Raw genomic sequence first — 23,766 nt, forward strand, 5'->3', positions numbered from 1 at the left:
CGACCCCCTTGACCTCGAGCTCGGCCTCAGTGGACCCGGCTTACCGGGCGATTCCAAGAGCGACTGGAACGACGATACGAGAATGCTGAGAGAACTCAGCATGGGGTTCTCAAAGGGGAGTGAGGAGGAAGCTCATGCCAAGGGTTTTGGCTGCTTGCCCTATGACCCGCCGTCGTGGCTAATCGCGCGGTTCCTACACTAGTAGCGGGCCTCCGACGACGTGTTGCTGGAGATGGACCTGGAGGTGGAAGAGTTGCGCAGCGGCGACGGCTGGAGGGACTTGCCTCCGACGTCACAGCTATCGAGGCAAAGCTGGGATAGCTTGAGAGTGTCCTTCCATCCACCCATCTCGATAGGGGCTGAGCCGGGTATGCCGTAGAGGTGGCACCAGGGTTCGCCATGCCATGGGGAAGATGGAAACTCTAGGGGCAATGGGGAAGAGGAGTTTGTGAAATGCACGTCGACTGTGACTTTCCAGCGGAAATCGTTCCTGCTCCGCATGAAACCCCAGTCACGGCTGATGGACCTGCCGGAGGAGCCTCAACGGAGATCGGGCCGGATTACTCAGACAGGCCAACTGCGGTCTGGAATGTTGGGGAGGGCGGGGGATGAGGTGGAGGATGACCTCTTCTTGGAAGAAGACCTGCCGGAGGAGTTCGAGAAGGCAAAGTTGGGTGCCATGACTCTATTACAGTGGGTCAATTTGGTCTTGAACATTGGTGCTTTAGTTTGTACTATTGCAATTCCCACATTGAAGCGTAGAGATCTATGGAAGCTCAAACTGCGGAAGGGGGAGGTCATTGTCTTGGTCTTGATTTGTGGGGGGTTGGTCTCTAGTTGGTTGATTCAATTAGTTGTGTTCTTCATCGAGAGGAACTTTCTGTTGCGAAAATGGGTTCTATATTTTGTCTACGGTCTTCGAAAGGCAATGCAGAATTGCCTGTGGTTGGGGTTGGTCTATTGGAGGTTATAGATTTGAGAGAGAAGAAGCGGTTGCTTGAAGTATTACATCAATAGACGTTAAGTTTGGAACACTCAACAGTGTTACCTCCGACATAAGGAAACCCTAGAGTTTTATAATCATGTTATTGGGCTCCGGCCCATATTGACCCAAATAACCATGCTTTCACCTATTGGGCTTGTATATAAACATATTATTTTGGACTATATTAATAATATATCCAACAATCTCCTCTTATGTTCACTATACAACACAATCCAATAAGGTGGTCAGTATAATGTTCACATAAACATGAAATCATCCACATTCAGTCCAAGACAATCAACTCGGATCGATCAAAAAGTATTTCAGCAGTAAAGTATTAAACTAAATCATCATTTACTCATCATTCTTATCATGAATCTATTTTGAGATTAACAAAATCTAAATCCCAAAATAAATCTCAAATTCAGTTCACAACCAATATATGCATAATAGTTAAGTATAAGTAGGCCCGTCAAAATAGTCCAAGGCCTTACAAATATAAGAAACAAGTATAATAATGTCCACAAAATAGAAATAGCAAAATGCAAGTCTCAAGTAAATGGATTTCATCAAAATAGGCAATAATAGGTAAACTGTCAAGTCCCTACATGCTTTAAATGATATAAATCCATTCATCAAGTAGGTCATCTTGGTCAGGATCCCACTCATTAAGCTCTCCTCCATCTCTGCCATCCCCTGTAGAATGTCAAATATGAATTTCATATTATCATGAATTCAATCATTTGAATAAAAACTTAACAACATTCCATCATATGAAGAAGAACTTATATTGATGTCATAAAGTATCATGATATCATATTCATAAGCATCCATCAAGTTTCATATATTATGAACAAGACCTAAACAATGTGATTCACAAAGAGCCATCAACTTAAGTTTATTTGTAAGAGAATAACTATTGTCTAGTTTCCAAAGAACATGACCGATAGTCAAGTCACCTACAATAACCTAGTCATGTAATATCACGTTTCAATTAAGAACAAGACCAGCAAGCTTCTTATGTAAACAATTGTTTCTATGTTTCAATTTGGAATGTCACAGTTATTGATCATTAAAATCAAATAATCTAGCATCAAGTTTGGAATGAGATCATTTAACCAAAAAATGATAGTCCAATCTAGTTGAATTGTATCATCAAGTTTGGAATGACACAATTTTCCTCGATAAAACATTTGAATTAGGTCAAAGTCATCTTCATCAAGTTTGGAATGAGATAACTCACCATTTTCAAATTAGTCAGCAACTATGAACATCGATGAAACATATAAATTGTGCTTATCATTGTAGCCAATAAAGAAAGATTTGATAATTTAAAACACACAATTAGAAGGTAAATAAATGGTAGTTAAGACTTGCCTATATAGTCTTTAACCTCAGTTCCCCCACTATTTTGAATAATCGATCTTTAGGCATACCTTTAATAAGAGTATCGGCTATGTTATCCTTTGATCTCACATCGATCAAGGTGATAACCCCTTGTTCTCTCATATAATTTAATGACGCATGTCTCAGTCTCACATGTCTTCTCTTTGAATTAAAGAGAGTATTTTTGACGATTTGGGCAGCTACTCGATTATCACAGAATAGGCTTAAAGAATTAATCTTTAGCTGAGTCAAAGGAATATCCATAATCAGATTCTTTATCTACTCTGCCTCTTCACTGGCTGAGGCTAAAACAAAAAGTTCCAATTCCATAGACAACAATGCAATACAAGTCCGTCGTTTAAATTTCCAAGTAATAACAACTCCACCCAAAGTGAATACATATCCACCAGTGGACTTACTATTTCCAATATCCGAGCACCATACGACATCAGAATATCCATCCACAATTGGAGGATAACCAGAATAATAGAGCATAATCTTTAGTACTTTTAAGGTATCTCATTAGCCTATTGAGAGAATCCCAATGCTCTTTACTAGGATTACTAGTTGTAACATCCGGATTTTCAGGTTCTGATTTCGATTAGATAAATTGAGATTCATTATGGATGCATGGATGAAGAAAAATAACAATTGATTTTATGAGAGCCGATTGAAAATGAATTGAGGGAGAATTGATATGAAATCAAGACTTTTTGCTAAGAAATTCATATGCCCCCACAAGTTGTGACTTATGGACCGACTCAACTCTCTAGAAGGGGTATATTAGGCTGAAAAATTGTTGGTGGGTGACAGCCATATGGAGGGATAAGATCAAAGGATATTTGTTGTGGAAAATCAAGGCTTTGTGGAGCCCTCACCTCTCATCTCTATCCATCTCCCTTTTCCTCTCACCTCAACCAGATAGCTCTCTCTCCCTACCCATTTTGTGCGATACCTTCAGCAGCAGCATGGAAGAACACCGAGCAAAGCCTCCACGAAGCAGTTTCTGCTTTGTTGCTACCCCTTCATCCGTGCCTCCTCTCCTTCGCTGCACGAGGCTAGTCAACCTTCAACCATTGGAGTCCCGGGTGTTGACTGAAGAAGGCCATCTCCACCCGTCTAGCACCAGCAACGGAATTTCATTCCACCGAAGACCCAAGGATCCATCGTGCTGCCACTTGTCAGCTTCCCGTTCCTCTTCGGTCAACAGCTGCTCTCACAAGAGCTCTTGGTTCACCACATCAGCCCAGGCATGCGCACGGATCGGTCGCCAGCAACACCATCCACCGAAGAAGAATCTCCACGCGTCTGAGTTGCTCCCCTTCGATCTTCACGCCCCAACGGTACACGTCTAGGAATCCACTAAACTCCCATCTTCACGCTCGAGCTTCATCGGTCCGGCGTCGGCCCGACAACCGAGCGAATTAGGTTAGTCCGTCGGCCTAGCAATCTTCAATCCAACAACCCATCTGAAGACCAGCTCTGCAGCAAATTCAGCCCATGAGCTTCGATTCTTTGGGCCACCAAATTCAACACAATATTAGCTGCAGCCTAGTCCAATCCACGTAAATTAGTTGGCCCAAGCTCAGTCTAGCAATTTGAAGCCCAAGCTTAGTCCAATCCATCTCAAGCCCAAGAAGCCAGCCCACCTTCAGCAGGCCCAATCCGACTTGGGTCCAGCCCAAAATCAAGGACAAATCTCGGTTGGGCTGAGATTTGTTGGGCCAAGTTCAAGGCCCGGTCCAAGCCCGTCGGTGTCGTTAGAAGCCTGATTTCGGCCGTCGTCGTGGTGTCTCGATCCCCGCTTTTAATCAAGTGAGTTTTGCTCACTAATGCCTTTTTAGTTTGCTAATAACATTTAAGGATTGATTAGATTTAATTAAGTGCAATTAGGTGGTTAGATTAGATTTTTTAGTGTTTATTAGTTAATTGCATTGCATATTAGCTAGGTGGTTAGTGTACTTAACTAGAGAATTGCTTGAATGCATCTCGGGATTTTTCCCGACCATTATCGGGCTTCAATTAGGCATTACCGGCCTAAATTTGATTTTTAGTATTTATTTATTAATTTTCGAAATTAATTATTTAATTATTTATTTTCTAAAAATTCAACTGGGATGTCCAAGTGACTGGAATTTCGTGCTAATTGTTGCGGTATAATCCATTTATTTATTTAAGCTCCACATTGTGCTGAATTGAATTGATTATGCAATTTGAGGAATTGTTCTTTAATTGATTGAAATTGAATGGAATTGAATGACTGATTGGTACGTGGCCGAGTATGGCTATTTAGCATTTATAATGCCTTGATGAGCTGTAAAGTGGAGAGAGTCGTGAAAGTGAACTGAGAACTCTATTGGCTGAGACTGATTAGGTACAAAGTATAGGCAAGTGTGGTTCGGTGATTAAGGATATTACTGTGCGAAGACGGCGCCTTAAAGAACGCACATAGACTGCCTATGATTTGTGACAGGCGTGGTTCGGTGAGGAAGGACATCACTGTGCGAAAATGACGCCTTAAAGAATGCGTGTAGACTGTCTGTGATTTATGACGGGCGTGGTTCGATGATGAGGAATATCACTATACGAAAACGGCGCATTAAAGAACGCACGTAAACCGTTTGTTACTTTTGTCACCTTGGCGAAAATGACGCCCGATAATACTAATGGAGCTCTGTGATTAAGTATACTATTTGAGGTTATATGGGATGGAGTGAATGACCTAGAAATGATTCAACTGACATGTAATCGACTAGGTCAATTGATTGATAACTCGATCTGAGTGTGATTTGATATGATTCATTACTTTGATCTAATGCTGTGAATTGATTGATTGAATGAAATGATCGGTGAATGGTTGATTAAGATGTAATCGACTAGATCGATTGATCATTACTTAGGTCTAATGTTGTGAATTGATTGATTGAATGGAAATGACCGTGAGTGGTCTTGTTGGCGTGTAATCGATTAGGTCGATTTGATCGATACTTTGATTAGTGATGTGATTGCTTGGATGCCTATTTGATATGTGCTAATATGCAGGTGGAATTTGAGACTAAGGTAAGTCATCTGACTCGTGCTGTGCATAGGCAACTTGTATGGTGTATTGGTTTACTGATTGGGTCTTAGGGGGTAGAACTTGTTAAGACGTTGTCTCAATGGTTATTGAATAACCATTTTAGGACTCGGATGAGGAGCCTAAGGAGGAGGAATCTAACGAGGAGAACCCTGATGAGAAACCCGAGGAGAAAGAACCCGAAGAGGAGTATCTAAAGGAGAACCCTAAGGATGATCCAGAGTAGGATCCTGATGACTGTTGCCTTAGAATCTATTTGAGTAGAAACCAACATTTTTAGCATGGTTTGTATATGTACATGTGTGACTGAGTCATTATAGATGTACATAAGAGTGTTGGTTCTCAGGTTAAATTTTCTAGTTCTACTTATATATCCCATTGTTTTATTGTCTTGAGATTTTTATAACTACTTCCGCATGTGCTATTAAAAAGGAAATGGTCGGCAATATGTAGTCTTGGGATATCGCATTTTAAAATCGACCAAAGATTGAAGGATGGTCATGTGACCGAGGGTCGGGGCGTGACACTAATAAAATGACTTAGCATGCCAACTATAAAGACTATGTCAGGTTTGGTGCAACTCATAGCATACATGAGACTACCAAGCAGTTTCGAGTATTTTAACTGATCCATGCTAGTCCCTTCATTAGGATTCAGTTTGTTATTATAATCACATGGTATTTCACTCGGTTTACACTTATCATATCCCTAAGTAGAAAGTAGCTGCTCAATATAATGAATTTGGCTAAAGGAGATGACTTGCCATTTAAAACTTACTTTCATACCAAGAATGGTATTAGTAATACGAAGATCTTTCATGTTAAATTCTTTAGCTAAAATAGCTTTCACGTCACTCACTACAGAATGATCGGAACCAAGAATTAACATGTTATCAATATACAAGCAAATGATGACTATCTTATTTGACATAGAATGATGATAAATGCATTTATTTGAATAACTAGATTGAAAGCCATAACTCTTTACCACTTTGTCAAATTTAAGATGCCACATCTTAGGTGCTTGTTTAAGACCATATAAGGATTTATTCAATTTACAAAATTTGTCCTCAAGACCTTTCATAACATATCATTCCGATTGTTCCATGTAAATTTCCTCATTTAAATCCCCATTTAAGAAAGCTGTTTTTATATCCATTTGATGCATTGCAAAGTATTCAATAGATGACAAAGCAAGAAGAATTCTTATAGTTGATAGATGACACACAGGTGAAGAGACATCAAAATAGTCTATTCCACTCTATTGTTTATAGCCTTTAGCTACTAAACGTGCTTTGTATTTGACTATTGATCCATCACTATTCAGTTTTTCTTCAACACCCATTTACAATCTATAGCTTTAGCGCTTTTTGGCAAATTTACTAGCTGCCAAGTGTGATTCTGTAGCAGAGAGCTCATTTCATCATCTATGGCTTCTGCCCACAGTAGAGATTCCCTAGATCTCATTGCTTCCTGATAGGAGAATGGATCATCCTCAAAATAGTAAGTAACAAAGTCCTCACCAAATTTTTTGGGAATTCTCTCTCTTGTAGATACTCTAACTGGAATTGGTTCAATAGCCAACTGTGTGGAATTAGTGTCAGAAGGGCTGCTTCAAATTCTACAGGAGATTCTGAAATCATATCTATAGATCCAAAAATATTCAAGCCTTGATTCTATCACTATGTTAGTAGATAGATCTAAAAACCTATTTGCAGTGCTATTTTCTGCACTACCTAGATATACACAAGTAATGGTTCTCTACCCCACCTTAGGTTTCTTAGGATTTAGTATACTTACATAAGCAATATAGCCCTAAGTCTTAAGAGTATCATATCTACAAGGGTGCTTATGCCATATCTCATAAGGTGTCATAGACAACTTAGAGTGCGTCAACCTGTTCAAGATGTAATTAGCAATTAGAACTGATTCTCCCCAATAGGAGGAAGGCATGCCAGCTGTAAGTAACATAGAGTTTAACATTTCAATTAACGTTCTATTCTTACGCTCTGCAGCACCATTTGATTAGGGTGAATAATGAGCGGTGGTTTCAAGTATTATACCTTCTGAAGCACAAAATTCCTTGAACCTTGACATAATATATTCTCCTCCTCTATCACTCCTAAACCTCTTAATTTTCAAGTTGAGTTGATTTTCTACTCTAGACTTGAAAATCTTAAACTTTTCAAAAGCCTCATCTTTTGATTTCAACAAATAGACATGACAATTTCTAGAAAAATCATCTATGAATATTATTATATACTTCCGACCATCTTTAGTAATGTAATTTCTAAAGTCACAAATGTTAGAATGTATTAACCCAAGAAGTTGTGTGCTTTTAGAAACCAACTTAAAGGGTTTTCTAGTGATTTTAGCCTGTGCAAACACTTCACACTTATCAAATTGAATAGAAGTATCTAATGAAATGTTGTGAGTTTTAGCTAGATGTTGCATTTTCCTGTGAATTATTCACGTGTCCAAGTCTATTATGTAGCAACTTTGGATCAACCAAAGTAGAATTCACATGGTTTATGCTATCGACATTTAAACTCAACCTATACATACCATTGACTATGAATGCACAACCAAAATAATATGAGTTAACAGATAAAATTACTCTACCATTCATAGTTGAAAAAGACATACCAGCTTTATCAAGTAAACTCATAGATATCAAATTCTTCTTAAGTAAAGGTATTACTCTAACATGTTTCATAGTTAGTAATTTACTTGAAGAAAGCACCAAATTTGCAATTCCAGCATAAATCACCTTTGTCTCACCACCATTGCAATTTTCAACAGTGTCTTTCACTTTTATGACCTCCGTGAGTAAGTTCTTGTCATTTGTAACATGACAAGTAGTGCCACTGTCCAACCACCGCTTAGAAGAGACGTTGACCTTTACATTTTTCATCATTCCAATGAAGGCTCGAGGCTCAGATCCTCTAATTAGCATATTGGCCTCATTATGTGGTGTGTCATTATTTGGCTTTCTCGGCAACTTACACTCGCTTCCCAAAGTGATCCCACTTTCCACAGTTATGTCACTTGTCATTCTTCTTCTTTTTTAAGATAGTTTTTTTGGCCTCTAACTGTAAAGATGATTCACCTTTTGGTGACTTGGACTTTTTCTAAGGTTTATTGGAATATGAAACTAAGTTGGCAACTGACTTTTGTTGTCCCATTTGTTCCAAACTCTTGCTAGTAATATTTTAATCATCAATGTGAATATACCTCTTTAATTCATCCAGTTCCATTTGTACCTTCATCTGTGCATTTCAGTCTTGAAAGAACTCCATTCAATTGGTAGTTTGCTCAACACAAGACCGACAAAGAGATTATCGGACATATTAGAACTATCATCATGCAGCTTGTTCCTCATGTTCTCAAATTCAACTAACTGAGAGGTGATACTTAAATTCATAGTGAATTTAAAGTCAAAGAATTTCTCCACTATGAGAGTTTTAGATAACCCCTCTTGTTTTTGGAAGAGAGCGTTCAAGTGATTCTATCTCTTTCGCCATCTTATACTTACTATAAGTCATAGCCAGATTAGGATTTAGAGAGTTCAACAAGTAATGTCTACAAAAATCCTCATCTTTGTTCTATTGATATTCATTCATATCTTTAGTGGTAGATGCAAAATCACTCAATACGGTATAGAATATGTCATGTTCTTTTATGCCAAATTGAACATGTAATTTTCAGCCATGAAATTCAGAAACATCAAAAAATTGCAATTTTATAATATAATAGAAATTACACTTTGCCATTTTAATCAAAGCAAAGTGTTAGAAAGAGTGTACCTTGAAGTCCTCAAAGCAATAAAGTTGAATAACTCCCCTAACCTTGATCAAACCGCTCTATAGAGATGGAATTTGCCAAAACAAACCCCAAAAACAGATTTGGAGCACCAAAAATATCTTAAGATGGACTACCCTTGTCGCTAAAACTCACTGGAAATTTTCGCCACCAAAATTCGCTAGAAATTTAGATAGAAACTTCCGGGTGCCGTAATTTCTCTATTCGACCTCCGATTGACGCGCGAGTGACCACTCAAAATGTTCGTATCAATGAGTAGAACAAAGCCTAAGTGGTTTCACCCTCTAAAATTGGCTATAATTTTGGATTCTTGAATCAAAGATTTCAGTCACCCAAATTTTCAAACTTAGATCCCGACCAATATCATCGTCGAAATCGAAAGTAAATTACACCCGTGAGTTTGTCTTGACGAAATCTTCAAGAAGATGCCTTACTCGCTCAAATCCAACACAAGAACATAATACTTCAGGATTGTTGGAGGTTATAGGTTTGAGAAAGAAGAAGTGGTTGCTTGAAGTATTACACCAAGAGACGTCAAGTTTGGAACGCTCAACAGTGTTACCTTCAGCGTAAGGAAGCCCTAGAGTTTTTATAAGCATGTTATTGGGCTCCGGCCCATATGGACCAAAATAACCATGCTTTCATCTATTGGGCTTGTATGTAAACATATTATTTTGGACTATATTAATAATATATCCAACATGGTCTTGATCGCTTGGCATGCTTTGTTTGATGAGAAGGTCGAGAGGGAGACGAACGGTGAGAGGTTGAGATATGTCACCAAGGTACTGGTGTGCTTCTTGGTGGGGACTCTACTATGGTTGGTCAAGACGCTATCAGGTCTGCCTGTGATTGAGATTTGGAGGACAGAGGAAGAGGAGGAGAACACTGTGGACGAGCTTCAGACTTTACAGAAAGCAGGTGCAATTGTGCTGCCGGATCTGAGGACGGTGGCGTTTCTGGTTGAGAGTGGGATGGTAGTTCGGAGCGGAGGGCTTCAGAGAAGTCCCCGAGTGAAGAACACCAAGCTCTCTTGAGGGCTGTCTTGAAAGAGCATGGGAGGGATCACAATAGAGCACTTGCACAAGCTGAATTCACAAAAAAAATTGGAGTTGACCTGACTCCTAAACAAAAAAGTAAATTCACTTGATTTGCACGTGCAGTACAATTAAGATTTGTACCGCAATGATAAAATCTAGAACTAATACGTACATGAGTCACATGTCATGCACGTGCACCAGCTGCAGAATTCCAAGCCGTGGGTAAAGATCAAAGTAGAGTCCGTGAAAAGTAAAAAGAAAAAGAAATATGGAGCCTCTGTGCTTTATCCTATTCAACATAAAGTACTCACTGAGAAGAGAAGACGCGGGATACTCAACACGGAGGGGCTCGTACAAAGGTGTGGTGTTTCTATTTTACAGGTCACCTGAGAGTCCCTGCTGAACTTTCCAGCCGAGAACCACTCCATGGGCGAATCTCAATGAAGCCACTGTCGACTGCCGTCGCAATCCCAGCATCCCTAGATCTTAATCTAGATATCATCGTTCAAATTAAAATTTCCATTAAATTTGTATTGCCTAAAAGTGTTTAAGCAATATTTTTTATAAGAAAAAATCATAAAATGAGCTTTTTAGATTTAGTTAAAAAAATTTATGTTACAGGTTTTAGTTACTCAATAGTATATTCACTTCAAATAAAAGAAGAAGCATGTACATGGTCTAATTCTTTATATATATTTCAATTTATAGGTTTTTTTTTAACTTTTTTATTTTTATTTTAATTACACTCCTTGTGATAAGTCGATTCCGCCATGTTAACCCTACAACGTTACTGAAAAATGATGTGTCTCGTTTTTTTTTTTTCCTGCCGGTTGAATCTTGTTATATTTTTCTAAAGACCCAAATGGTATGCGGTTTTGCCATAATTTCAAGTCGGCCCGACCCGAGTAAGCTCTCCACGGGCATCACACGGTCCCTCTACCAGAACGGGTCGAGGCATGCCGCTTTGCTGCATCTGGGCACGAGCCCCTCTTGGTGCCACGTGGCATTCGATCGTGACGTCTAGTTTTTAATTTTTTTTAATTTTTTGGAATTTGTTGGAAAGTCAAAAGCAGGGATGTGATTAGTTGATGATTAGGCCCATGAAACGTGACGTAATGTAATTCGTATTCATCTCATTAACCAAACGAATAGGTCATGATTTTATTGAAAAATCGCAACATGTACATAAATAAACTGTCCCAAAATCAATTTCTCTCTCGATTCTACCTCCCTTTTTGTCTACTAATCGCACCATCGTAAATCTGAGACTTATGCTACGACATTAAGGTATGTGGTCATGGAGGCCGTGGCCTCCGACACTTGCTCATTCGCACATACCCCAGTGCGCACAAAGAATGAGAACTCTCGAGGGTTCGTGATGACAGAAGGCCGCGTCGTGGCCGTGGTAGGCTGTAGCGTGCACGTCAGCTGCCTTTGGGGAAGAGAAAGAAGAAGAAAAAGGTTTTGAAAAACAAAGGAAAGAAAAAAAGAAAAAAAAATTGGTAGCGAGTGATTAAGTTCTATAAAGTAGAATGTAAATCTACGGATTTGATAAATATTTGTGTATTTAACACTTTAATCTCTGACATCACCTTTAGATTCCATTTATTTCGAGAAAAATGAATGATTTATAATTTTTTTTAAATAATCACTCATATAGCTTAAAATAATTATTTAATTCAACAATTTTTTTATCATAAATAAAAATTTAATCTAAATATTTTCATGGACGATAAAAATATTTTTCGTTTTATATATTTTAGTAATTGATACAAGTGATCATTTTTAAGAAAATGTTTTTTAAGTTATTCATTTTTCGTAAAATAAGCAAAGCTTTAAACTTATTAGGCACATGCTTTATACATGATATATAAAATTCTTTATGCATATTAAAGATTCGGTATGTTTATTATAGCTGATTTTCTCTGAAATGGTATGAACTCATTGGGGTTTTGGGTTGATATATATCCAAAAACCAATGAAATAGCATTACATGATAAATCAAAATGTCGAGTTTTACACAATATATTATATATTTATCCCATAAATATATAAGTTTCCAATCCATAAAGAAAGGTTATATTGGGATACCAAGGGTGATTATCTCTAGCTCATTTAGATCAACCCCAAATAATTGAAAATGCATTTATTGAATTTCACATAAAATAAATTTATCATTATGTCCATTGTCATAACCTTAAGTAAAAATCATGCGGAAGATCGTAAAATAAATGCCCTAGATTCCTATACTTTGACTGGCTTTCTTGGTTGATATTTATCTTTATCCATATGGACACCAATGTGAGTGTGACGCATCCAAATATAAAAAAGGATTAACATAATTTGACAGCAATTAGCGCATGGTGCACGATGTGCACTGACCCATAAAAACCTAGCGGCACGACATATCCACGTCATCATATGGCTCCACAAATTTCTATATAAAGGGTTAATCCTCCACGATCAACTTGCCAACCCCACAAGATCTCAAGAAGGAGAAGAGGAGAAGAGACAGTGTTTAGTCACCAAAAACAATGTCCACTTCAATCCTTAAGCCCACCCCATCCTCCTCCTCTTCATTTTCTCTCTCCTTGCCTCGCCGGTGCTCTCCGTCGTGCCCGAGGAGTGCACCGCCGAGGAAGGTGATTGCATCGACAAGGCCAAGGCCCTCCCCCTCAAGATCATTGCCATCGTCTCCATCCTCGTCACGAGCCTGATCGGTGTTTGCTCACCGCTATTCACCCGCGCAGTCCCAGCCCTCCACCCTGACCGTGACCTCTTCGTCATTGTCAAGTGCTTTGCAGCAGGCATCATCCTCGGCACTGGGTTCATGCACGTGCTGCCCGACTCATTCGACATGCTGTCGTCACAATGTTTGAAGGACAACCCTTGGCACAAGTTTCCGTTCACCGGATTCGTCGCCATGCTGAGTGCCATCATGACGCTGATGGTGGACTCGATGGCGACGAGCGTGTATAGCCAGAAGAACAACATCGGCGTCATTCCCGAGACTGAGGGCGGTGAGGGTGGCCACGATGACCGGGAGATGGGTGTGGTTACTGCGGCGCATTTGCCTAGCCCCGGCCACCACCACGGCCACCACCACCACGGGGCGGCAATGAAGGTGGAGGCCGTGAGTTCTCAGCTGCTTCGGTACCGTGTAGTTGCAATGGTAAGTTCATACTTTCGATATTGTCAATAACATGTTTTCACTTAGATTATTTACTGTATGGTACTACTAACGTTCGCATAGATATGAAGCCCGCAAGGGTCAGCAAGAAAATACCCTCCAACCCCCGAATCACAATAATCATCAATCATTTACATGCGCTCTGGAATTCAACTGAGCGGAGCGCATGAAGACTTTTTGTGGTGTCCATTTCGTTTTTGGCTTGATCTTAAAGGGAACAAATGTCGACATAGAGGCAACACCCCTCCATATATTTCAGATTTCGTATTATATATGTTTCTACCTCGTGCGCCGTTCTAAAGTTTATGAATTGCATGTGGGATTTTTTTTTTTTTTTTTTTGTTCTTTGTCAATCTAGTTTTTCTGCAGCACTTGCGTTCGTTCTTGAAAAGAAGTTGAAGCCAGAGTATTATGTCTGAAACAGATCAGTTTATTGCTTCGATGTATTTAGGCAGATACGGTTAATCCAAATCATTCGTCTTATAAAACATAGAACCTGACGGAAAAAGGCACATAGAACCTGACGGAAAAAGGCAGAAATCTCGATCAAATACAGACATTTCAAAACCAATTTGAGAATTGCAGAATAATCTTGTCAAGGAACATGAACATCGCTCTTGTTATAGCTACTGCTTTTTTTTTTGGTCGAATTATTGCTTCTGCTTAATCAGCTGATTGACTTAACGCTGAGTGGTTGGAAGAGAATTGTTAAGAAGTTGACTTAGCTCGTCTTTTATGGAATAAATATGGGATATCAGTGGCAAAAAAAGGGGCATAAAAAGGGATATTGTTGTTAATCATTATTGAAATCATTGTTGAAATATTGAAGAGGATTTTTTAAGAAATTTTATGCAAGATAGATCTATTAAAAGGTTAAAGGTTCAATTTACCGGACTTCTTCGGTTCTTTTTTTTTTTTTTTACACCCAAAAAAAGCGTCTTCATGCTTTGCTTAAAAGATATTGGCAATATTAAAAAAAGCGTCGCAAATTATAAAAATCACAAAATATTATGTGGTATTTTACATGTTGGCAGCATGAGAATTCAGATGTTTCGTGTAAAAAAAGTCAAATTGCGAGTCACGGAATTCGAAGACAGGAAAATTAAAAGTTAAAATTTGAGAACTGCATCATTTCCTTCTTAAAAAATTGATTTTGTCGAATTGGTGGTGGACTTAGTGTGATATATCTCCAATGAATTATTTGGACATGTATTATCTCTTAATTTAGACCAAGTATATCTCTACCTCAACGGAAGTATGATCTCATAATGTTAAAGATTAATATAGTGGCCTTAAATTATCCTTTTTTCTTCCATAAATATCTTTTCTTGACATGAAAAATGAAATCAATTTGTACTCAGGTGCTGGAGCTAGGAATAGTGGTACACTCAGTGGTGATAGGGCTTGGATTGGGAGCCTCAAGCAATGTTTGCTCCATCAAAGGCCTTGTGGCTGCTCTTTGCTTCCATCAAATGTTTGAAGGCATGGGTCTTGGTGGCTGCATTCTTCAGGTAACATTTCATATCCACAAACCTCACAATTTGTACAATTTATAACAAAGAAAAACGAATTAATCCTCATAAATCGTTGTTACTTCATGTTCACATGCTGGCCCAAATCGTTTAATTGGGACTTATGTTTAACACTATAAACAGGCAGAGTACAAGTGGCTGAAGAAGGTGGTGATGGTGTTCTTCTTCGCGGTGACAACCCCTTTCGGGATCGCTCTGGGGATCGCACTGTCGAGTATGTACCGGGAGAACAGCCCAAAATCGCTCATCACGGTCGGCCTGCTCAATGCATCGTCTGCGGGACTCCTGATCTATATGGCCCTGGTCGACCTCCTCGCCGCCGAATTCATGGGGCCGAAGCTGCAGCGCAGCATCAAGCTCCAGATCAAGTCCTATGCTGCCGTGCTCCTGGGTGCTGGTGGCATGTCTCTCATGGCCAAGTGGGCTTGAGGTCATACTAGTTATGCTCAATGACAAAATGTGTAACTGGGTGGATTTTCTGTTTTCTTTTTGCCTTTTGGTTTATGCTCATGCTACATGTGTGTTTGGCTTTCGGCTTCTCAACAACTAAAGATTATGTGATCATCGTGCACATGATATGCTCTGGCCATATAGAATGCTAAATCATGAACACGGAAAAAGTGTTCTATAGATTTGCTACATTACCTTCATGAACAAGGGCCTGAGAAAGAGCATTGGAGTTTGAGTACTCAAGCTTAGAGTTTTTTGTTCAAGTTCCAAATATCGAGTCATATTTTGAAATATATTTTTATATGTTTTAATGAGAAATCATTTTCCTGAATTTAAATTATATTTTTCACTAATTAGGAAAATATTTTTGTTGACTTATTTTCCTAAATGATCCATGCACCAAAAAAAAAAAAAAAAAAAACATTTTCGCGAAATGGGTGCAATTTGAATTAACTTTCTCTTTCGAAGGTTTACATGCATGTGATGTGCCTATCCTACTAGGAGCTTACATGAAAATTGGATGGGGGTAGCTGACCCTCTTAGTCCGTTTTTGCAAGAATATAGGCATAAGATTTCAGCTTTGACTACATGTACTGAACCATGTTCAATGGTGTCGCAACATTGATTAAAGAAAAGCTAAATGCAGAGAAGGAGGAGAAGAATGAAGTGATACACGTGTTCGACTAGGGTTTGGTTGACCGTAGCATCTATTTCTCGAGAACGCCAACATCGACCTTTGAGCAAAAACTAAGTCCAAAGCCACCAATTATAATAGAAAAAATGATAATAATTTCTAATTTAGTTGGGTCTTGACTAGTCACATCAATAAACTCTTTTAAGCTGGATAAAACATCCGCCAAAATGTCCTCATTCCACATTATCACTAATCTCACAACAATACTTTTTGGATTCACTAACAAGAAATTCATAAACTGAAGCCTTTGTATAATGCACTTCACTACTGGTTCCTTGTTTCCATCAAAAAAATCAAATTGAACTTTTCTGAAGCCATTAGGGCTCTGAAGGACTGAAATATTGGGGGTGCCTAATCCCCAACAATTCCAACTCAAAATCCTCATATATTCTCCGGTGACTTATTAGGACTAGCTACCAAAACTCATTTAAGGGCATTTTCTACCGCGTGGATTGATGTTTTAAGCGGCTGTGTTTCATATGAGGGAAAAGAACTACTCCCTAAATATTCATAAGGCTTAAACTGTTTCTATTTCTTATTTGTAGGTGTCTTGAATCCACTTTTACCCTTCTTTCAGAATTGTTCTCCAAAGATGGGGTATTCATGATAATTTTTTTTTTTTTAAATTCATAATACTTTGCAAACAACTCGTCGACATTCCGCTTCTTCATCCTCGTTCGTCCCCTCTACCTCTCTCTTCTGTCTCAATCGGTTGCAAACAAATGTCCAAGTCCCCGTCGGCCTATTCTCCCATCCACTTGCTCTTCAAGTCCAGTGCGGCAGCCAACAACGCAAACCCTTTGAGTAAATATTTTTCTCCAAGGGCTTTTGCTCAATTTCATTATAAAAATAAAAATAGTTGTGACACGATTATGGATAAAGGAGGAGTAGACGTGAGTTATGTTGTTGAAAAATTAATTTTGAATTGCTACAAAATATGAAAAAATGGGGTCCCCAAAAAATTATAACTATACCCACGATAATATCTTTATTTTAAATTTATTTGCAATATAAAAATCTAAATTATGCTTATTGTGATATATTTATCCTAAACTTTTTCTTAGTCAATAGAGGAAGAGCATAGGTGACTTATGTTATTGAAAAATTAATTTTAAATCTCTATAAAATATAAAAAAAAAAAAAGGCCATAAAAATTACAACTAAACCCACGATAAGATATTTATTCTAAATTTGTTTGTAACATAAAAAAAAAAAAATCTAAATTATGCTCACCGTGACAAATTTATCATTTAAACCACGTCAACGCCTTATCAATACTTTTGTTTGCTTCACATCGTCTACATGAGTAGATTTTTAACAGTTTTCATTAATGGAAACCAAGGTAAATATGTTATGCCGAGAGATATTAGAGCTTTTTAGTGTCACAAAAAAGAAGAAGAGATAAATGTGTAACATTAGGTATAATTTGAGGGTTTTGGTGAATTTTCTATAAAAAAAAAAATTATACGAAATTTAGAATAATAGCCTCAGTGACAGAATAGGAAACGGAAGGAGAAATTCAATTTTCAACGGACTCCCGGGGCTCTTTTCCCTCCTTCGACCTTCGTTGCCTGTTTCGGAACGTTTCCTGCTTCCACCTTCGTTTCCTATTTCAGAATGTTTCCTGTTTCTTCCCTCTTCTCGCTCTATATCCTCCACTTCGGCGAGCCATCTGTACACTCTCTCTCTCTCACTGATCTCCATCTTCGAACTCCCACCGTCAAAGCTTTTCCCCAGTTCCTCTGTTTCCTGTTTTTTTCCTTTCTGGGTCTCGCTCTCTCCGTTTCTTGCTCTTTCTAATCCATTCTCCACTGACCCCACCGAGCCATGCAGTTCCTGCGCGAGTCTTTCGTGTCCTGCGGCTCCTGCAAGCGCACGTCAGGCGAAGGAACGGCCGCCGTCGACGACCCCCCTGACCTCGAGCTCGGCCTCGGTGGACCCGGCTTCCCGGGTGATTCCAAGAGCGACAGGAACGGCGGTTCGAGAATGCTGAGAGAACTCAGCATTGGGTTCTCGAAGGGGAGCCAGGAGGAAGCTCCGGCCGAGGGTTCCGGCTGCTCGCCGCAGCGGCTGGCGCCCTACCACCCGCCGTCGTGGCTGATCGCGCGGTTCCTACACCAGCAGCGGGCCTCCGGCGACGTGTCGCTGGAGATGGGCCTGGAGACGGAGGAGCTGCTCGGCGGTGACGGCCGGAGGGACTTGCCTCCGGCGCCACGGCCGCTGAGGCAGAGCCGGGACAGCTTGAGAGTGTCCTTCCAGCCGCCCATCTCGGCAAGGGATGAGGTGGAGGACGACCTCTTCTTGGAAGAAGACCTGCCGGAGGAGTTCAGAAGGCAAAGTTGGGTGCCGTGACTCTGTTACAGTGGGTAAGTTTGGTCTTGATCATTGGTGCTTTAGTTTGTACTTTTGCAATTCCCGCATTGAAGCGTAGAGATCTGTGGAAGCTCAAACTGTGGAAGTGGGAGGTCCTTGTCTTGGTCTTGATTTGTGGGAGGTTGGTCTCTGGGTGGATGATTCGATTAGTTGTGTTCTTCATGGAGAGGAACTTTCTGTTGCGAAAATGGGTTCTGTATTTCGTCTACGGCCTTCGAAAGGCAGTGCAGAACTGCGTGTGGTTGGGGTTGGTCTTGATCGCTTGGCATGCTTTGTTCGACGAGAAGGTCGAGAGGGAGATGAACGGCAAGAGGTTGAGATATGTCACCAAGGTACTGGTGTGCTTCTTGGCTGGGACTCTACTGTGGTTGGTCAAGACGCTGATCATCGGGGTGCTGGCATCGTCGTTCCAAGTGAGCACCTACTTTGACCGGATCCAGAAGTCTCTGTTCGATCAGTATGTGATCGAGACGTTGTCGGTCCGCCTGTGACTGAGATTTGGGGTACAGAGGAAGAGGAGGAGAACATTGTGGACGAGCTTCAGACTTTACAGAAAGCAGGTGCAATTGTGCCGCCGGATCCGAGGGCGGGGCTTTTCTGACTAAGAGTGGGATGGTAGTTCAGAGCGGAGGGCTTCAGAGAAGTCCCCGAGTGAACAGCACCAAGCTCTCTCGAGGGCTGTCGGGAATGAGTGAGGGAGGGATCACAATAGAGCACTTGCACAAACTGAATCCCAAGAATGTGTCTGCCTGGAATATGAAAAGATTGATTAATATCGTGCAGCATGGATTTCACTCGATATTGGATGAGCAGATACAGGATTCTACTCAAGAGGATGAGTTGGCAACAATGATCGGGAGTGAAAACGCAAGCCAAAGCTGCAGCTAGAAAGATCTTTCGAAATGTGGCTAAGCCTAATTCAGAGTAAGATCATAGTTCTTCACCTCAATGTTTTGAGATTTTGACATAATCCTTGGATGAGGCAATTGCTTCCTTGATTGGATCTCTTTTCAATTAACTGGCGCACTATGTTGGGTTGACATTATCTGGTTTTATGATGGAAAGTGTCCAAGTCGGTTATCATTTTTTTGTTGTTGCTAGGTTTATCTACTTGGAAGATCTGATGCGGTTCATGAAGGAAGATGAAGCCTTGAATACGATGAGTCTCTTCGAAGGAGCCAATGAATGCAAGAGAATCAGCAAGTCATGCTTTAAGAACTGGCTGGTGAGTGGAATTCTGTTAAATTAGGTCCTTAGACATGCTTGTTCATACTTTTTCGTCTTCAATGCTAATCGAATTAACAAAATTACTTTAGGTCAATGCTTTTAGAGGGAGAAGAGCGCTTGCCTTGACCTTAAACGACACCAAGATTGCAGTCAACAAGCTGCATCGAGTGGTCAACGTCATAGTCGGTATCATCATATTGATCATCTGGCTTCTCATCCTGGGGATAGCGACAAGCAAGTTCCTGCTCTTCCTCATTTCGCAGCTCCTTCTTGTCGCATTTATTTTCGGGAACACTTGCAAGACCATATTCGAGGCGATCATCTTCTTGTTCGTGATGCATCCTTATGATGTGGGCGATAGGTGCGAGATCGATGGAGTCAGGTAGATACTGATATCACGTGTCGACCGTATATTCACTGCTCTTTCTGCTTTGGCTTGTACCTACTTCATGGTCTCTTCTGTTATTCATCGCTCATTCATATGCTGTATCCTTTGTAGATGGTCGTGGAAGAAATAAACATCCTGACGACTGTGTTTCTGAGGCATGACAATCGAAAGATTATATATCCAAACAGCACTCTTGCAACGAAGGCCATCGGCAACTATTATCGGAGCCCTCACCCACGGTAGATTGGCATCTAGCATTCCACGGCAGCAGTGCGATGTGGACGGTGTAGCAGACTCCGGCAAACTGCTACTTCTTCGGCTCTGAGGTTTTGCTCTCTCATTGAACATATTCATGGCAGTGCAGTGAAGATTTGGTTTCTCCATCTTTCCCGGCACCTTTAGGCTCTTTTCCTAGCTTGATCTGAGCCATACTTGTAATTAGAGAATGGCTTATATAAATGATGCTTTGAAATGAAGGGATATGACACGTTGCTCAAGAGAGTTGTCAGAATATAGATGTTCATGTATCTAGTGATGGTCGTCTCGTTACATTTCAGCTATTCTAGTTTATCCGACATGTATTCTAAACTTCCTTCCAAGGAAACCTTCAAACAAATGGCAACATAAAGCTTTCAACTGCATATAAAAAAACACCATCTTGACCTTTAAAAACATACAATTTGCATCCCGAGTTTTACTACTTCATTTCGCATTGCATCCTGCCATCCTTGCTTATTTATCAACTTGCCCAGTTTTCTTCCCAAACTACCCCGTCTTAAGAACCACCCAGAAATCATAACCCGGCCTTCTCTCTCCTACTCCCTGCCACCGCCAACCTTGACAGAGGTTGGACTGGTCATGCTACGGGAGACCTACATGGCTGCCACGAGCCCTATGAGGTTGAGCTCGTGGCTCCCGTGAGGTCAATGTCGCTCTCATGGCGAGTTGCATGCTACAATGAGAGATAAGATGTCCTCAATGTACTGAAGCCATGCTTGCAAAAATTTCAGGAAACAGAGCAGCTCAAAATTGCTTTGGAGAAGGAAGCTTTGAAGCGTGAGGTACTAGCCTCTAATATTCCACTGACCAAAGTAAATGATTATCAAATCTATACATGTCCCAAAAACTTGAAGCGAATTGTTCAATTCCTTTTGGGGTTTTCACTTATTGTTAATGGCTAGCAAAATCTGAATTAGTCAAAAGAAAAGTTAACCGAGTAGGCCGTGTTTTAACTTCTTGAAAATAAGACTTTTAATGTCCATAAGTGACCTCTATTTGACTTCTGCCCTTCCCACCTCAATTTATAGACCGCTGGTTTGAATAAGAATGTGTCCTAGGTTGGAAAGTACTTGAATCTGACGTAGTTATCCTTTCCCTTTTTCTAACACACAATGGTCAAGTGTATCAGAGGGAAAGTAGGCCTCAGATTATGACCATTGTTTTTGCAATATCACACATTATAGATCCATCAAGGCACCGGGCAATAACTATGGCTTGGTGTAGTATGAAAAATCTTCATTTTGTTAAGATCTCTCTTCTCCATCCACTGAACGATCTCTAGGATCTGTGCCCTGATAAAAAAACTGTCTTTACGCTTCCTATGTTGCTTAAAGTAGCTATTGATGTCGCAAAAGAAATGCATTACTTGCATCGGAATAACATTATTCACAGAGATTTGAAGGCTGCCAACCTATTGATGGATGAGAATGAAGTAAGTTTCTTTTTTCCCTGAAATTTCTGAGGAGTACCTTCATCTATATTTGTTTTGCTGACTGGAATATCTACTACAGCATGATCTATATGTAGATGACATCAAACATATTGATAGACTTTCTCCATTTATTCTGTAAATTTCACGTGGATAATCTCAAAAATTGTCATAATTAGTTTTCTAATTGTCATCTCAATTTCTTGTTCGGTTTGCATGTTTAGTTGCATTATTCTCTGTTCCAATGTGCTACATCCTAAGATAAGCACGATGGCTTGCATTAGCAGTTTGAGAGACACTTCTGATTTCGTGAGATGGTACCCTTGTCTGAAATGAATTCCAGTGAGCACTTACTTCACTTTAAATAATGTGTGAGGATAGCACCATGGAAAGTAGAAAATTAGGTAATAAACTTCTGCCTTCTGACTAATATGTAGGACATGAAATATTGCTCTGCTTTCGTTGAAGCCTTGTAGGTTGCCAGAATGCTTGGTTTAGAGATTAAGAGGCTTGATGGCACTTATTTATGCTCTGTTGCGTATTATTTACTTGCTATTTGGTAAAACCATCTTCGATCCATAGGCATATATATCTCTGCCATCATGAAACTTATATTGCCTTTATCTTCCAGATTTTTAAGGTTGCGGATTTTGGGGTTGCCAGAGTGAAAGCTCAATCGGGAGTTATTGACTGCTGAAACCGGAACATATAGATGGATGGCCCCAGAGGTACTTTCGTTCTGATAACTAAAGTTCTCTGCATCATTGATCTTTTTACATGAATGAAAGCAATAACTAAGAATTCTACCAAGGCTGATAGCTGCCACTGCTTGGCTTCTTCCATATGTTAGAATCACTTCCTGGCCATTTTTGGTCTAATAAACAACCTTGTGATTAATAATCTTGAGAAGCAGTACCGCATCACCGTGATATGAACGTTTTTCTGCCAGGTAATCCCCATGGACCTGCCATGAGATCTCTCGATTCCATTTCAGGGAAATAAAATTATGAACAAGAAGGAATATAAGATTCTAGGATTTACTTATTGGTTACACCCAAAAGTAGTTCTCCTCTTTTACTTGCTGGATTGTTGTATTCCTAAGAACAGTTGATATAGCGCTGCTTGTTCAAATGTGCAGTGATTTGATCTTCCTTTCAACTTTCAAGTTCCTAATTTTTGTGCCATGAACCGTGTCTCTATCAAATCTGGATAGAGTTAAAAGGCATACAGGGAGTAGCCAACCACGAAAATCTGCCATGTTCCACTGCCCTCTTTAATGTCATCTATCTGAGTCAATGATGCTGTCTTTTTCTTCCCCATCATCGATTCTACTTACAATTTGAGTTAATGCCAATGCCTTTTAATGTCTTGCTTCTCAGCTCCCATATGAGTACTTGACTTCGTTACAAGAACGCTGTTGGAGTGGTTCAGAAGGTATGTACAAACTTTCTACTCTTGATAGTCTTGCAGGATATGCTTCTATTCAGCTGAATATCCAACAACTGGGATGAAAAAGATACTTTGATCCTTAATATCTTGAATTGTTGAGCTTAACCCTTCTACAAGAAATATTCATGTCTTACTCTTGTTTACTATTATTATCCGAATGTAATCCACTAGTGGGCATCATACATATTTATCTCAAACCTTGCAATTATTGACTAAATATGGGGGCCAAAATTAGGTGTCTACACACTTTACCATATTTTGGAACTTAATTTTTTTTTATTACAATTCTAACGACAGAATGAGGACTAAAGTCAAGTGTGGAGTCTACTCTTAATTTAATATTATTTTTCACCTTTTCTTAACTTTCTTTTTGTTTCATTTCTTCTTCTTTTGGTTTTAGACCATTTAGCATGAAAGTGGCATCCCTCCTTTCCAAGCATAAAAGAA

At 39.7% G+C, this 23,766-nt stretch overlaps 1 protein-coding gene and 1 pseudogene across 1 annotated transcript; both read left to right on the forward strand.

Moving 5' to 3' along the window:
* The first annotated feature begins 232 nt into the window (after positions 1–232).
* LOC120288229 lies at positions 233–22,567 on the forward strand (annotated as a pseudogene).
* Positions 11,606–15,459, forward strand: LOC120288109 (fe(2+) transport protein 1-like). Its single transcript, XM_039301473.1, has 4 exons — positions 11,606–11,720; positions 12,864–13,480; positions 14,860–15,009; positions 15,154–15,459. The coding sequence occupies exons 1-4, from the start codon at positions 11,606–11,608 to the stop codon at positions 15,457–15,459; spliced, it is 1,188 nt and encodes a 395-aa protein (XP_039157407.1).
* Positions 22,568–23,766: the final 1,199 nt, after the last annotated feature.

This window comes from Eucalyptus grandis, chromosome 9, assembly GCF_016545825.1.
Source record: "Eucalyptus grandis isolate ANBG69807.140 chromosome 9, ASM1654582v1, whole genome shotgun sequence".
Taxonomy (NCBI): Eukaryota; Viridiplantae; Streptophyta; class Magnoliopsida; order Myrtales; family Myrtaceae; genus Eucalyptus; species Eucalyptus grandis.

What these genes read in the sequence shown, in the direction of transcription:
- LOC120288109 (XM_039301473.1), top strand. Translation starts at nt 11,606, where the DNA reads ATGGAGGCCGTGGCCTCCGACACTTGCTCATTCGCACATACCCCAGTG. An exon ending in CGTCGTGGCCGTGGTAGGCT is followed by an intron (nt 11,721 to 12,863) that starts GTAGCGTGCACG and finishes TCAATCCTTAAG; the next exon opens with CCCACCCCATCCTCCTCCTC. An exon ending in GGTACCGTGTAGTTGCAATG is followed by an intron (nt 13,481 to 14,859) that starts GTAAGTTCATAC and finishes ATTTGTACTCAG; the next exon opens with GTGCTGGAGCTAGGAATAGT.